Here is a 14,458-nt window from a genome sequence, read left to right as displayed (position 1 = left end):
AGACACCTCCAGGCAAAGAGGACAGGAAGTGTAGAAAATATCAGGAACACCTTCTCTTTCCATGACATAGCTTTCACCTGGTCAACCTATGATGACTTATTGTCACCTGTTAAATCCACTTCAGTCAGTGTAGATGAAGGGGAGGAGACTGGTTAAATAAGGATTAGACAATTGAGACATGGATTGTGTATGTGCGCCATTCAGAGGGTGATTGGGTAAGACAAAATATTTAAGTGCCTTTGAACGAGGTATGGTAGTAGGTGCCAGGTGCACTAGTTTGAGTGTGTCAAGAACTGCAACGCTGCTGGGTTTTTCCATTTCAAAAGTTTCCTGTGTGTATCAAGAATGCTGTTTTCAACACTCTACCGCACCTGCCATTTCAACCTCTGAATGCCCGGCTATGAAAAGCCAAGTGACATTTACTCCTGATGTACTGACCTTGCACCCTCTACAACAACTGTGATTATTATTTGCCCTTGCTGGTCATCTTAGAAAAATCTGTCCTTAATGGCCATGTACCGTTATAAATCTCCACCCGGCACAGTCAGAGCCTAGCTACTCTCTAGGTTTCTTCCTAGGTTCCTGCCTTTCTAGGGAGTTTTTCCTAGCCACTGTGCTTCTACATCTGCATTGCTTGCTGTTGGGGATTTTAGGATGGGTTTCTGTATACCACTTTGTGACATCTACTGCATTTGATTGAATGGTCCACCACCCAAAGGACATCCAGCCAACTTGACACAACTGTGGGAAGCATTGGACTCAATATGGGCCAGCCTCCCTATGGAATGCTTTCGACACCTTGTAGAGTCCATGCCCTGACAAATTGAGGCCAGTCTGAGGGCAAAAGGGTGTGCAACTCAATATTAGCAAGGTGTTCCTAATGTTTGTACACTCAATGTATTCACTGTTACTATTGGATGGACTCTGTACTGAGCACTGGGCTATGTTTGAACCTCATACTAACACCAACCCAAGTTCTGCAGAACTAGATAACTTTCTGTGAATTGTGTGTAAAGATGGATGCCTTTCCTATGACTGATAGATCTGTGAATAACTGGATGAAAGGGTGGCCTTAATTACTATGTAGTAGCCTATTTTCTGTTTATCGTTAATGCGCTCCCAAGTGGCGCAGCGGTCTATGGCACGGCATCTCAGTGCTAGAGCCGTCACTACAGACCCTGGTTCGATTCCAGGCTGTGTCACAACCGCCTGTGATTGGGAGTCCCATAGGGCGGCGCACAATTGGCCCAGCTTCGTCCGGGTTAGGGTTTGACCGGGGTAGGCCGTCATTGTAAATAACAATTTGTTCTTAACTGACCTGCCTAGTTACATAAATAAAGGTTAAATGAAATACTAAAATTTTTTGTATTTTTGTATCGGATTTTAATATCATGCGGTGATATTGGACCACCTCTGTGCATGCCCAAACACAGCCTTTTTGTCTTTCCTATGAAACCACACACCCCTACTTCGTGTTCTATTTTTCTTAGTGTGTAAGGCTCTAGTGTGTCTCTAACTCTCTGTTTGGTATTAATCTCTACACCCTGCTGGCAGGATTAAGACATTCTTCAACAGTGCCCACCTTTCTTCCTTTGCTCCCAGGTATCCCACCCATCCTCTCTCCCTCATTTCCTCCCAGGTAGGGTGTGTAAAAGAGGGCACATGCATAAATCACCCCAGCTCAGCACACAGCCTGTACACAGCGGGGGTCAGATTTCTGTCATATGTGTCTGTGTGTGGAATGTAAGATGTGGGGTGGGTCGAGTTGTGTGAATGAAATCAGTGTGTGAAGAGTGTTATGGTTGCGTCTAGGGGTAATGTCTGTTTTTGAGTTGTGTTTAGGGTGTGTTTGAGATCTGTGTGTATATGATGTCTTGGATATGTGGATGAGTGTTCCACACTTCCATTCTTCCCCCAGAAGTACTGAGACAGCAACACTCAATCCCCTGTATGTGTGAAGGCTTTGTCTGCTGCACATAGTAGGCCAACCAGGATACTCATCCACATCCTTGTCGTGTTATGGTTTGGTTTGCATTAAAATTAAAATAGAAACAAGGATCTCTATGGTTAATGTTCTGGATTTCAACAAGAATGAAACCCTCCCTAAGTCCTGTCTTGTGAAATAAACTGTGCTCTCATAGCTTTAGGCCTATTTTAGGGACTTGTTGTTCAGAAGTCCTCATAAGGAGAATCAGCAATCCTCTCTACCCTGGAACATCAAGTCCATATTCACAGATTCTAGCTCCCTGAGGCAAGCCTGCGCATGTGGAGCCAAAACTTTTATGCAAATGAACAGAAGCTGGTTTTTTTTGTCTAACTCTAGGCTATTTTACTGACAGTTACTGTAGATGGATCACCATAAAAGACAACCTTTAGGCCTTTACGGTGTCTTCTGTGACAAGCAAGGCATGTGTCCATGTGTATTCTGTACATCCAAGTACTGAAGTTGTATAACAAGAGAAAGTATATTTCTTTGATTTCAAGCTATAGTTTGGTATAGTTCAGATGCCAATGTTTCAGCAGCACTGAACAGATATCAGCCTGTGATGGCTGATGTGTGATGAGCTTATCTCTGGTGCAAAATGGCTGCCATGGCATCACCCAGTTTCTTGCTACACACAGATAATGGATATGGTGTGTTTCTTTGCCCCATACAATAGAAAGTGCTATATAAAATGAACCCCTTAATTAAGTTGATGGATATCTCCTACCTCAGAATCAAAACATCTAAAGGTTCTTACAGCTCTTATTTCAGAGGTGTAGCTTTGGGTCAGGGAGAAGCCACCTCACCAGGCACTAGCCTATAGTATAGTTTCTGAGTCTGTAAATATGAGGAAGTGATCAGTAGAATCCATGCTCTGGGTCTGATGGTGTGTTTGTGCTGTCTTTGATAGAATGGGTGGTAATGTTATCTTGTTTTGCCATGGCATGAGTAGGAAAAGCCCAATATCTCCAGTAATGGTTGTCGTAAGGTGTGTAGGGCACAGGGCAGGTAAATGTCTGACTTAGTGTAGACAAGTCAAGGACTCTTGATGGATAGTCTACAGCAGTGTTTCCCAAACCTCTCCTCAGCTGATTTAACTAATGAGGCTTGATGATTAGGTGACCATTTGAATCAGCTGTGCTAGTTCTGGAATACATCAAATGCTGGCTGAGGGTACTCGAGGAGGTTTGGTTAACACTGGTCTACGGTCTCTGATTTGATTTTTCTAACATTATTTTCATGAGGACATTAACAAAACAAGTACATGTTATTATCAATCTTACCTGTCAATTCACTTACCCACTCCTTAGTGTTTTGCTTACAGTCAATAGGTCTTTTGTGGCTAAAATTCGTTTTTTGGTGAGACTGACACACAACAGTTCTTCTAATTTCTGGAGCACTAATAAAATGAGCAATGTTTCTCTATCTAAAATAGAGGCATGGTGCAAGGAGCATTTCAAGTGAATTGGGTTAGTCTCTGACTCATCTATGGTTTGAGGGGCCTGTGTCCCTGGCACATATACAAAAACGTGTTGGAGGAGTTCTGAATGCATTTGTTTACTTGTTGTAATTGGGTATTCTCAAATGGTGTGAGTAAACCCTGTGTGGACTGGAGTGTTATCCTTGTGTGGGGCTGTGCTCATAGTAACCGTTGTGCTCATAGTAACCGCCAGGGGGCGGTATGTTGACGTGCAGAACTTGTATACAATTCATATATGTTCAGTTGTTTTTGGATCTACAACGATCTTGAAAGGTTATTTTCTATTGTGTGAATGATTGATTAGTTTTTGTTCATAATATACACTTTCATCGCGTTTAGTCATTTTGGTAGTTGTAAATGTACCAAATACATCAGTTTTCATTGTCCATTTCTCGTCTATAATTCCTGGTATTCGGACAATTCTTGGTAGCCTGATTCTCGACAAGTAAACATGTCCCTTCTTTGTGTCTTTGAAATACTGTAGTGTTCCTCACCATCTCATCCGGTTTTTCCCAGTTTCGGCAGAGGGTGCATCCTCTAAATAATTTATGAAAATAAAATCAGCTGAGCCGCAGGTAGGGGCGTTTCCTACATAGATTATGCAAATATTAGTATCCCGCCACCAATCGGGTGCATCGGAGCGCTGTTTTTCTTAGATGCATTATGCAAATGTCCCCGGGCTGCAGATTTTCAGCGGAGCGGAGATGAGCTGACCTTGGAGATTCTTTGTGCTGCAGCGGTAGATGGATGTTCAGGCTTCCCGGGATACGAGGCTTTTCTGAAGAGACACAAAGTGCCTGCTAACGCCTTTCCGAACCACGGAACTAGAGAATGTGATTTGTGATACACGATAATCGTCGAAAGAGGAGTTTTCGTTGCTTAAAGCTTGTTTTATATCTGTGATATAGCATGAATAGTCCGTACTATACAACAGTGGCGATGGATCTCGGTGTTTGCCAGTTAAGGAATTTTTCTATCTCGTTTTTATCTTCGTTACTGAACACGGATAGTTCACCTGTAAGGCTCGACAATAGGTAAATATATTTTACGATGACATTGTGCTGCAAGGAGGATGCCTATTGCTGGCGGCTAATATTCTTTCTGTATTCCCAAAAGAAGCTCTGCTTTATACACTGATCATACAACACTGAGTCTATGTATTATAGAGAACTTGATTATTAAAATAAAAGTATAGCCAAATGCCTTTGTATGACGTTAATGCTGAGGCTGCCATTTTGATTGGGCTCAGTGAGAGAAAATGCACTTGTCGTGATGGGGCAACACTAGGATGTCTTTGCTTATTGCTGGCCCAGGAAATGATGTAGCTAACCCCCTTAGTTGATTTACATTGAAGACCGTAAAAGAACATTAGTTGATTTACATTGATGACAGTAATAGAACATGTACGGCTTATTTGTGGCATTTGAGAGGAATATGGTCTGCGGTCTACTCAGTACACCCTGAACACTTGGCTCTAGAATGGTCTTCAGTCGAAGTGATGTCACCTGTATAAGGATATTTATACTGTATTTCATTGTATTGAAATGACTGGTGTTAGACCTGCAACATCGACAGTACTTGCTTTCATTCATTCTTACCGATGCAGTGTATTAATACTTCTGTTCTTTTCATTCTTGCAGTTCGTCAGGAGCCAGTGTGGTGGCCATAGACAACAAAATTGAACAGGCTATGGTAAGTTTATGCAATCTAAAACTCACTTTATCTGCAAACTATACTACAGAAATCAAATGCGAATATAACTTATTTCGAAGAATGCATTCGGAGAATGATCAGTTAAATGAAAAGGTTGCTTCAGTTAGCGCAATGAATGGATTACATAACCACGTAACGAGCGAGAACTGGGAAGTCACGCAACATACAGCCTTTTGCTGATTGTCTTTCTAAACGCTACTGGATTTGAAAAATCTCGGATCACTTTCGATTTGCACGTTAATTTGTAACCTATTTAATTTGGCGCTGTTACATAGATCGAGAATAGCTTGATGCTCAGGCAACAATGAGGCAGCATATTGTGTTATTATGCGCCTTGACGTCAATGTAATATTTCGTTTGCCAAAGTGTATTTATGGGGGCCTAGACGTTAGCCAGGTTTGTCATCACGCAAAGTCGTATCAAAATTACATGCAATTTCGCATCCACATTACCATGGTAGCACATGGGCCATATGTACATTTATGTAATGTGTACTATCCACTTCTGTAAAACACTGTTTCGATTTCTACCTGAAGCTACCATTTATTTGAGTTGGCACAAGGAAAACGAGATGAGCGTGCGTGCAGGATTTTTTTTTCATTTCCTCAGTATTCTGTTTTATTGTCTCTGGATCCCTGCCCGCTAAGGACGTTCTCTCACTCGCGCCATACTGTGCTTCCCTTTGTTGCTAGGCAAACAGAAAATATTTGACGCCTGGATATAGGATATAAATATCTCAGGCTCTGATTGGCTAAAACGTGTATGTGGGCCGGCCATTTTGTCTGTTTGGTGACGTTGCGTCCTCGGCCCTGGCTGTAGAGGAAGGGGAGTTTTAGACCCTGGGAATATTTGGCCCAGAATCTACAGAATCTTTGTCTTGATTTTAACCATATGCTCAAACAGGTTATGTGTTTAATATCAGACCCACTTCTTATATTAAAACAAACAGAAGCTAGCTACAATAATAAACATGTATTACATAGTAATAGTAATTCCCACAGACAGCAGTAGTAATGCTATGCATACATTATTATGATTGCATCAAGAGAATAATGTATATGCATGGTCATTTAAAAAACAGAACACATAAACTTAACATTGTTTTGTATGTCATTTCAAATCAAACTTGATTTGTCACATGCGCTGAATACATGTGTAGACCTTACCGGGAAACGCTTACTTACAAGCCCTTAACCAACAGTGCAGTTCAAGAAGAGTTAAATATTTGCCAAATAAACTAATGTAAAAAATAATAAAAAGTAACACAATAACTATAACGAGGCTATATACAGGGGGTACCGATACTGAGTCAATGTGTGGGGGGTACAGGCTAAGCGAGGTAGGTAGGGGTGAAATGACTATGCGAAACACTATCTTTGTCTTCTTTCATATGATATATTTAATTGTCATGTTAAAAAAAACTAGACATTAAAGTCTCTGTGTTTGTTCATCTCTCTGTCCCTTTAGGACCTGGTGAAGAGCCACCTGATGTACGCAGTGAGGGAGGAAGTGGAGGTTCTGAAGGAGCAGATCAAGGAGCTGATTGAAAGGAACTCCCAGCTTGAGCAGGAGAACAGCCTTCTGAAGACCCTGGCCAGTCCAGAGCAGATGGCTCAGTTCCAGGCCCAGACCCAGACAGGCTCCCCTCCCACCTCCACACAGCCTCCAGCCCAGGCACCAACCCTACCCCCGACCCAACCATCACACAACTCTGGACCCTCTGCGTAGCATCACCTCCTACCCCAGGAGAGGGGTAGATGAGAAAGTCTATCAACCAACCAGGACCTGACTGACTTGACAGTCCTCAGACAGACTCCTGTTCTAACGCTGCAGAACAACCAGGCCTTCATTGCACGGGGCTACGCTGTTAAGACAAGAATTTGCACATATTTAACTTTGAGAGCGGCGATGGGTGGTGTCATCGTTTCAAGACTATTAAAAACACTATCAAAGACAATCTGCCTAGGAGAGGAGGGAAAGGGGCTGTTATAGGAGAATGAACATTGCCAAAAAATTCATGGACTTAGGAGAGAAAAAACCCAAGATTGTCTAAGAATAACAAAACCAACAAAAAGTGGACATGACTTAGTTACTGTGTCTGTGTCAATGGATTTCAAGTGATGTCGACTTCACTGGTAACGATGGAGGGAGAGAATCCTGATAATGTAAATAAATACAGCGGTTCTCTTCTGCCTGCGCGCTAAAGAGAGACAGACAGAGAATGGAGCACCTCTCATGGTGACAACGTGAAAAATCAGAGGATTATCATGGTGTGATGGTCCCCATCTGGCATTTGGCGAGTGGAGCGGAGGAGGGGGAGGAGATCTGAAGGGAGAACACGACAACATTTCCATGGACATCATTTAAACTGGGATTGAATGGAATATAGTAGCCTACACTTGCTTATTAAAAGAGATGATGATGATTATTTTATTATTTTAATTTGAACCCCTCAGCCTTGCGCCCTGTTAAACCTATCATGGCGGCTTCTCTTCTCATGTAAAGGAGCACGGGCTGAAATGTTTGGCTAAGCTGCATTTTCAAAGAGGAGTTGATGGGCTTTCTACATTGTGTATATTTCTGTATATTTAGTGTAAGTACTGTGTAATATAGTGACAAGGAGAGAAGACAAGATGCTATTTAGGTGAAGTACAAATGGTGAGTGATCTAGGCCTAGTAATGGACTGGTCTGAAGATATGTGCTGTCTTTTTAATGCTGTAATTCAGGACAATAGAGCGCTGTGGAGGTTATTTAACTGACAAATATCCAGTATCCATATCTTCGGCTGCAACATTAACGCCTACTGTAAACCATCATTCACTTGAAATTATTTGAAGTAAATTTCTTTTGTTTTCATTTTTTGACAGTAAAGTACTTTCGGATGATCAGCTCTTAAACATAACAAACACGTTACTCTGAATATCATAAAGAAAAACTGAAATGGATTTTTTGCATTCTATGTATAAGTTGTATCTCATGTTCCGTGCATGTTTCCTCAAACCAGATGAGGTATTGTAAACATACATAACACAATTACACTTGACAGTTTCACTTCACAACTTTCAATAAAAATGTTAAAGGAATAATGAACTTGTTCATGCCTCTTCATGTTAACTTTAGTCTTGATTTACTTCTGTAGTTTAAATAATTAACCTTAACCTATAGGCCATTTAACATCAACTTCTTCCTTAGTGCTGACCTGCCAAGTGAACAAAAGTTGAGGTCTTGTGGATGAACTGGTGGTCCTCCTTGGCCTACTGGTTGTATGGATACCATATGTTTATGTAAATAACAAACCAGCACCTGGTCCCTGATTGCCATTTCTTCTCTCCCCTGCGGTCCAATGGTAGTCTCCTCCACCTTGTTTCTAGTCACATAGGCTATTGGCATGCTTCAGTTCAGCTGGCTGCATCTCAACTTGTAGGATTGGAGGCATGTTATAGCTGGGCTGCTAGATGAGCTTTGACACATATTTGCACTCACTGTATATATACTTTTTGTTTTCTTTTGTTCTACTGTATTATTGACTGTATGTTTTGTTTATTCCATGTGTAACTCTGTGTTGTATGTGTCGAATTGCTATGCTTTATCTTGGCCAGGTCGCAGTTGCAAATGAGAACTTGTTCTCAACTAGCCTACCTGGTTAAATAAAGGTGAAATAAAATAAATACAAAATAAAACAATGTGCCATGGTTATGTTATGTCCTGTGTTTCAGGGGTGAGTTAGGAAAAACCTGTTTATATAGGATAGGAAATGCACACAGGGATCTGTGTAGGAAAGGGCCAGGCAGTGTTCGCGTTCTCCATCTCCCCGAGGCAGAGAAATGCCAGGCCGAGCATTGACCTCATGGTGTTCAGCAGACAGACCTTTGCTGTGGGTTACTGTTGTAACAATCAGACCTGTGTGTCTGCTGATTACTTATTGCAGAGTCTCTATCTGTCCTCATTCTGTAGCATGCTTCAACACTGCTGTGCCAGGGCTGTCAGCAGAAGTAGGCAGCATTTTAACCTTAGTCTCAACCTTAACCATTATGGAGGGGAAATGTAAAACTAACCTTAGTTCAGTGTCTGGGGCCACATCATCCTACTGTACACTGAAAAGAGAACATATGAAACAGACAGCAACAGAGCACTCACTGCCTGTATACTGCAAGCTGTAGGTTAAGTTTTTCCTCTGCTTTTCACCAGGGTCGGCCTTAGTTAACAGCTGCATAGATTACATGGTCCACAAATCACTCCAATTGAGCAGGAACAGCACCTTGCTCCCGCCCATTACTTCAAGTGAACAAACAGCGATTGTATAACGCCACAACTCACCACACTGGATAAATGTGTGAACAGCGTTCCATTCAAATTACGATAAGCTGGCATCTGCCTTGAAGAGGATGGTTTCGGGAGACATAAGTTTGAGAGGCTGAGTAACAAGATGTAACCCTGGTGTCATACAGGTATGTTGGAGAAAGGACATGACATAACCCTGGTGTCATACAGGTATGTTGGAGAAAGGACATGACATAACCCTGGTGTCATACAGGTATGTTGGAGAAAGGACATGACATAACCCTGGTGTCATACAGGTATGTTGGAGAAAGGACATGACATAACCCTGGTGTCATACAGGTATGTTGGAGAAAGGACATGACATAACCCTGGTGTCATACAGGTATGTTGGAGAAAGGACATGACATAACCCTGGTGTCATACAGGTATGTTGGAGAAAGGACATGACAGAATCCTGGTAAATAGTCGTGACGGTTTAGCACCTGGAATTTAAACATTAAGACACCTGACATTCCATGAAGCCGTGGTTCTTTAGTGCTAAGTTATATAACACTCACATATGCATGTACACACACACACCAGGAATCCCCAAATTAACCACACTGTTAGCAAGCTGAATCTGCACAACATGTGCTGGGATAGAAGCAGCCAAAGTGGAACTGAAAGCAGACAACAGACATGTCCCAAATGAGTCACATTTATTTGAAAAAGGTTCTCACACAACACAGATATACACTCACCGGCCCGTTTATTAAGTACTTCCATCTAGTACTGGGTCGGAACCCCGTTCCATCTCATCCCATTAGACTCTATTGGGTTGAGGTCTGGGGACTGCGCAGGCCAATCAAGTAAACTGAACTCGCTGTCATGTTCCAGACAATGTTTTTCCACTCCTTAATTGTTCAGTGTTGGTGATGGCGTGCCCACTGGAGACGTTTCTTCTTGTTTTTAGCTGAGATGAGTGGAACCCGGTATGGTCGTCTGCTGCAATAGCCAATCCGTGACAAGGATCGACGAGTTGTGCGTTCCGTGATGCCGTTCTGCGCGCCACTGTTAAACTGTGCCATTATTTGTCTGTTTGTGGCCCGCCTGTTAGCTTGCACGATTCTTGCCATTCTCCTACGACCTCTCTCATCAACGAGCTGTTTTCACCCACACTGACTGGATGTTTCTTGTTTGTCACACCATTCTCGGTGAACCCTAGACACTGTCATGCATGAAAAGCTCAGGAGGGCGGCCATTTCTGAGATGCTGGATCCGGCGTGCCTGGCACCGACAATCATACCTCGCTTAAAGTCGCTTAGGTCAATTGTTTTGCTCATTCTAACGTTCAATTGAACAGTGACTGAATGTCTAGATTCCTGTCTGCCTGCTTTATATAGCAAGCCATGGTCACTGTCAGTAGGAGCGATCCATTTTCGTGAACGAGGTGGTGTACCTAATAAACTGTCCGGTGAGTGTATATAGAAACACAGCAGTATTGCACAGCAGCCAGTCACATCATTGACTGCACACACATACACATACACTCACAGTCTCACACTCACACATATGAGCAGGTGTAAAACACACTGTACGAGATTGAGCCAGCCATTGGTTGTGGTTTAGACTGTCAGTAGAAAAGCTCTCATCTCCACGGTCTGGAACTCTGTAAACATGTGATCGAGAAAATCGAGGGGGGAAGGGGGGTGGTCCACTCATCTCTCAGGCCTTCCCTGATGGACACAGAGCTGTCCGGACCTCCAGGCCTCCTGGAGGTGTTAGGGAGGTACGTAGGGTGGCGAGCAGCCTCAGGTCTGATGAGCGGGTGTGGGGAGAGTCTGTGGGGCCTCTGGATCACATTCCCATCCTGATGCTCTGGATGATCTGAAAGATGGCTTAGAGAGAAAGTGGCATCCAGTTAAGCAAAATAATTGAGCAGAAAACTGAAGTGAAACTAAAATTGGTTTAGTTCTGTGGTTAACCAATGTTCCCTAGGTGAGTAATATCAAGGCTAATGTGAAACAGAATGTTGAACACTGGATGTTTGTGCCTTACCTGATCCACAGACGACGAAGACGAACAGAGCCAGGAGCCACGGCCCCACGGGGTACTTCTCCTCCTGAGGTCGCTGAGAGGGAGTGGGGAGAGAAAACAACAAGAATGTTCAACCACTGAGACATACTGTACAGGTCAAATGTCATCCAAATGTCACTATTTATGTCATGTCTTGTCTTAGGACCCCTTTGGAAACAACATGATCCTTCTGAAATAAACAGTTTTTATCGGTGTTCTTCCATTAATTAGTTAACTATTTTAGTTTTAGAGATATGTCATTTTAGGACCTGATAGGGCCTTAAACCCCAGTGAGCAAGTTTAGTGTAACAATGGCCAGGAAACCTCCACTATAGAAGGAGGAAATCTTGAGAGGCATCCTCCTCCGACTGGCCACATACACCGGACATAAGGTCGGACGTAAGGTCAGAGTTAGTATGACGGTCAAGGTCGGACAGTTGTTGTTTAAGGGCGGTCAAAACTGTGCAGAATATGCGACTACAGGACACAGCTTGGTGGAGGAAGACCAAGCAGGTTGAACAAACATCCATTGGATGAAGTTTCATACAGTGTTATGAACTTTAGGCCTACATCAACAACATGCTGAATAGGACACGTTTCAAACCATGTTAGTCCAGTCTCAGTCTGACTGTTTTAAACCCGGTCCTCATCACGGTGTGGGTGTTTTGTACCCAGTTACACCAGAATAGACTGGATCTAATAATAAACTGAGTTCTGCAGAGTTAGCATGTAGCCCCTCAGACAGCTATGAACACATCTAGTTCTTATGGAAAACAGGAGTGGAAACCAAACCACTGATGTAAAAACACATGATATACAATATGTCTCTGGAAACCCTTAGCCTGCCTGGCTGTCTAGACCAGCAGCATGAGACTCACCATCATAAACTATCACAACCACAAGATGTGGTCTGGTGTGGGTGATGTCATAATACAGTTGGATAGCACCCATGTGCTTTCTGATTATGCTATACTATTATTGTGGATGACACAATAGCTATCTAGAATGTACAGCGCAAACCCCAAGTATTCCTTTATTCTAATACAAACAATGAAAACAATCTCTATTCCACAGTGAGCTATTCCATTCAGTGTCACCTTGCACAATGAAGTCATGTTGAAGGCATGTAAAGATTTCTGGTATAGTTTCATAATTCAAGGTTGTCAGAAGAAAAACTGACATCTTAAGGAACACCAAGAGAACAAATCAGCCTGCCATAAAAAGGAATCAGTTAGACGGTGTATAAATTGGGAATACTATAACAAATACTATAACATTATATTCAGCAGTTATGATCATTTAATAAATTATGAACACCTCCCATTTCCCTAAGGCTATTATAGCACAATTATACAAGTGTTTAATGTACACTATCTAAACTAATACAGGCCAGTGTAACCAATCCCCAAGAGGAGGTGAAACCTAAATTCCAGAGTTACATAATAATCAGTATCACTACCTGTCCTATATTATCTGTGTGTGTGTTTTTGTTTAACTATCCTTGTGGGTACCAGAAGTCCTCACAAGAATAGTAAAACAAGGAAAATTCAGTCTAGTGGGGACATTTTGCCTGTCCCCACAAGGAAAAATGCTATTTTAGATTTAGGGGTTAAGTTTAGGGTTACAATTAGGAATATAATTAAGGTTATGGGTTAGGTTTAGGGTTAAAGTTAGAGATAGGGTTAGATTTAGGGTTAGGGGAAACAGGATTTTGGGTGGGAATTCTATGGTCGCTACAAGCATAGCAATACAAAACTGTGCGTGTATTTGTGACCCGGTCAGGATACAGATGGACCATAGAGTTCATCAACAACCTCAAGCCTTCTATATGGACTGTTCAATCAGATGATGACATCATCCTTATCGACAATCTCGATCTTTATCTACGTGGCATTGATCTCTCATTATTTATTGATCGGGAGAATACCGGGCTGTAAACCCTGTGGCAAACCGCCGATTCAAGATAATCGACCATTATATAACATACAGCCATCAGTATTGATAAACCACCCAACCAACGGCCCATGAATTACAATGAATGGAGAAGGGCTTGAAAACGCATTAATTGCGGCTTTTATGTTTCGTGTGATTGATCAGAATGGTTTGAAATGAATCATATTAGATAGGCTACAACATGCGGGTTTTTTGATGATACCCAATTAGAACCATAACATCAGATAGGCCTACACAATCCATCATTTATCATTATCAAATGGATGGATCACATTTATTGAAATCATGCAATTCTCAGTGATGATTAACTGAATCGGTGTCATCATGCTTGTATCTCCTTTCGTCTGATGATGGAACACACACAGCATGAAGAAAAGCTTCGCCTCACCAGGGTCTTTGCAACGTTGCCTCTCTGCGTGATGTTTTTGCTGTGCTTTTCGTTTGCCATACGGATCCTTTGTTTTGCTACCATTTTCTGAGAATGTTATATTGATGTAAAATTGTTATATGCCGGCGTAATTTCGATGCAGTGATGATGAAGCCGCAAGACCCCCACTGCTCTCTGCACCTGCTGACGTGCGCGCGGGCGGAAGTGCTCTTCCATGAAGCGTGGCGCGCGCGATCCGGTACAGAGCTTTTTTTTCTGCCTCACCTCTCAATCCAACCAGCCATTAGCAGTTAGTCAAACTATTTATTCTTCAACATGGAATGCATGAATAGTTCTCTCATTTGCCATAGAAACTTTTTAACAGTAGCATAACCCTCAATTGTCACCAGTACTCAATCAGTAGGCTAAAGTTCTTCTACCTTTCTCAAACAGAAGCTGTTGCCAGGGTCTTGTCTGTGTGCTGCACATGCCTGGAATGTCTGGAGAAACAGCACCATGTGTTAATCTGACAAATACCTTACATACAGGACATTGAGTGTGGTGGCCTAGAAAATGGTGCAAAAGTAGGTTAGAAACATTTGAGTGACCAGTTTTTTATTTATT

At 42.3% G+C, this 14,458-nt stretch overlaps 2 protein-coding genes across 5 annotated transcripts in view; one reads left to right on the top strand and one right to left on the bottom strand.

Annotated features, from left to right (window-relative positions):
- The window catches only part of tsc22d1 (TSC22 domain family, member 1), a 69,201-nt gene extending 60,936 nt beyond the window's left edge, over window positions 1–8,265 (top strand). For 3 of the 4 annotated variants that reach the window (XM_014173922.3, XM_014173921.3, XM_014173924.3), the window contains 2 exons: window positions 5,105–5,156; window positions 6,645–8,265. In XM_014173922.3, the coding sequence (XP_014029397.3) occupies window positions 5,105–5,156; window positions 6,645–6,905 (313 nt within the window). In that variant the 3' untranslated portion in view covers window positions 6,906–8,265. Of the gene's footprint in view, window positions 1–4,148; window positions 4,499–5,104; window positions 5,157–6,644 lie in introns of those variants that run through there. The other variant, XM_014173923.3, reaches the window with a different exon arrangement.
- Window positions 8,266–10,140: 1,875 nt separating this feature from the next.
- On the bottom strand, window positions 10,141–14,102 carry serp2 (stress-associated endoplasmic reticulum protein family member 2). Its single transcript, XM_014173632.3, has 3 exons — window positions 13,856–14,102; window positions 11,497–11,569; window positions 10,141–11,336 (listed from the first exon to the last, which is right to left on the bottom strand). Exons 1-3 carry the CDS (start codon window positions 13,937–13,939, stop codon window positions 11,296–11,298), a joined length of 198 nt encoding a protein of 65 aa, XP_014029107.1. The 5' UTR covers window positions 13,940–14,102; the 3' UTR covers window positions 10,141–11,295.
- Window positions 14,103–14,458: the final 356 nt, after the last annotated feature.

This window comes from Salmo salar, chromosome 25 (genome assembly GCF_965601325.2).
Source record: "Salmo salar chromosome 25, fSalSal1, whole genome shotgun sequence".
NCBI lineage: Eukaryota > Metazoa > Chordata > Actinopteri > Salmoniformes > Salmonidae > Salmo > Salmo salar.
Note: the sequence above shows the minus strand (reverse complement) of the source record. Positions and strands in the feature narration are given on the sequence as shown.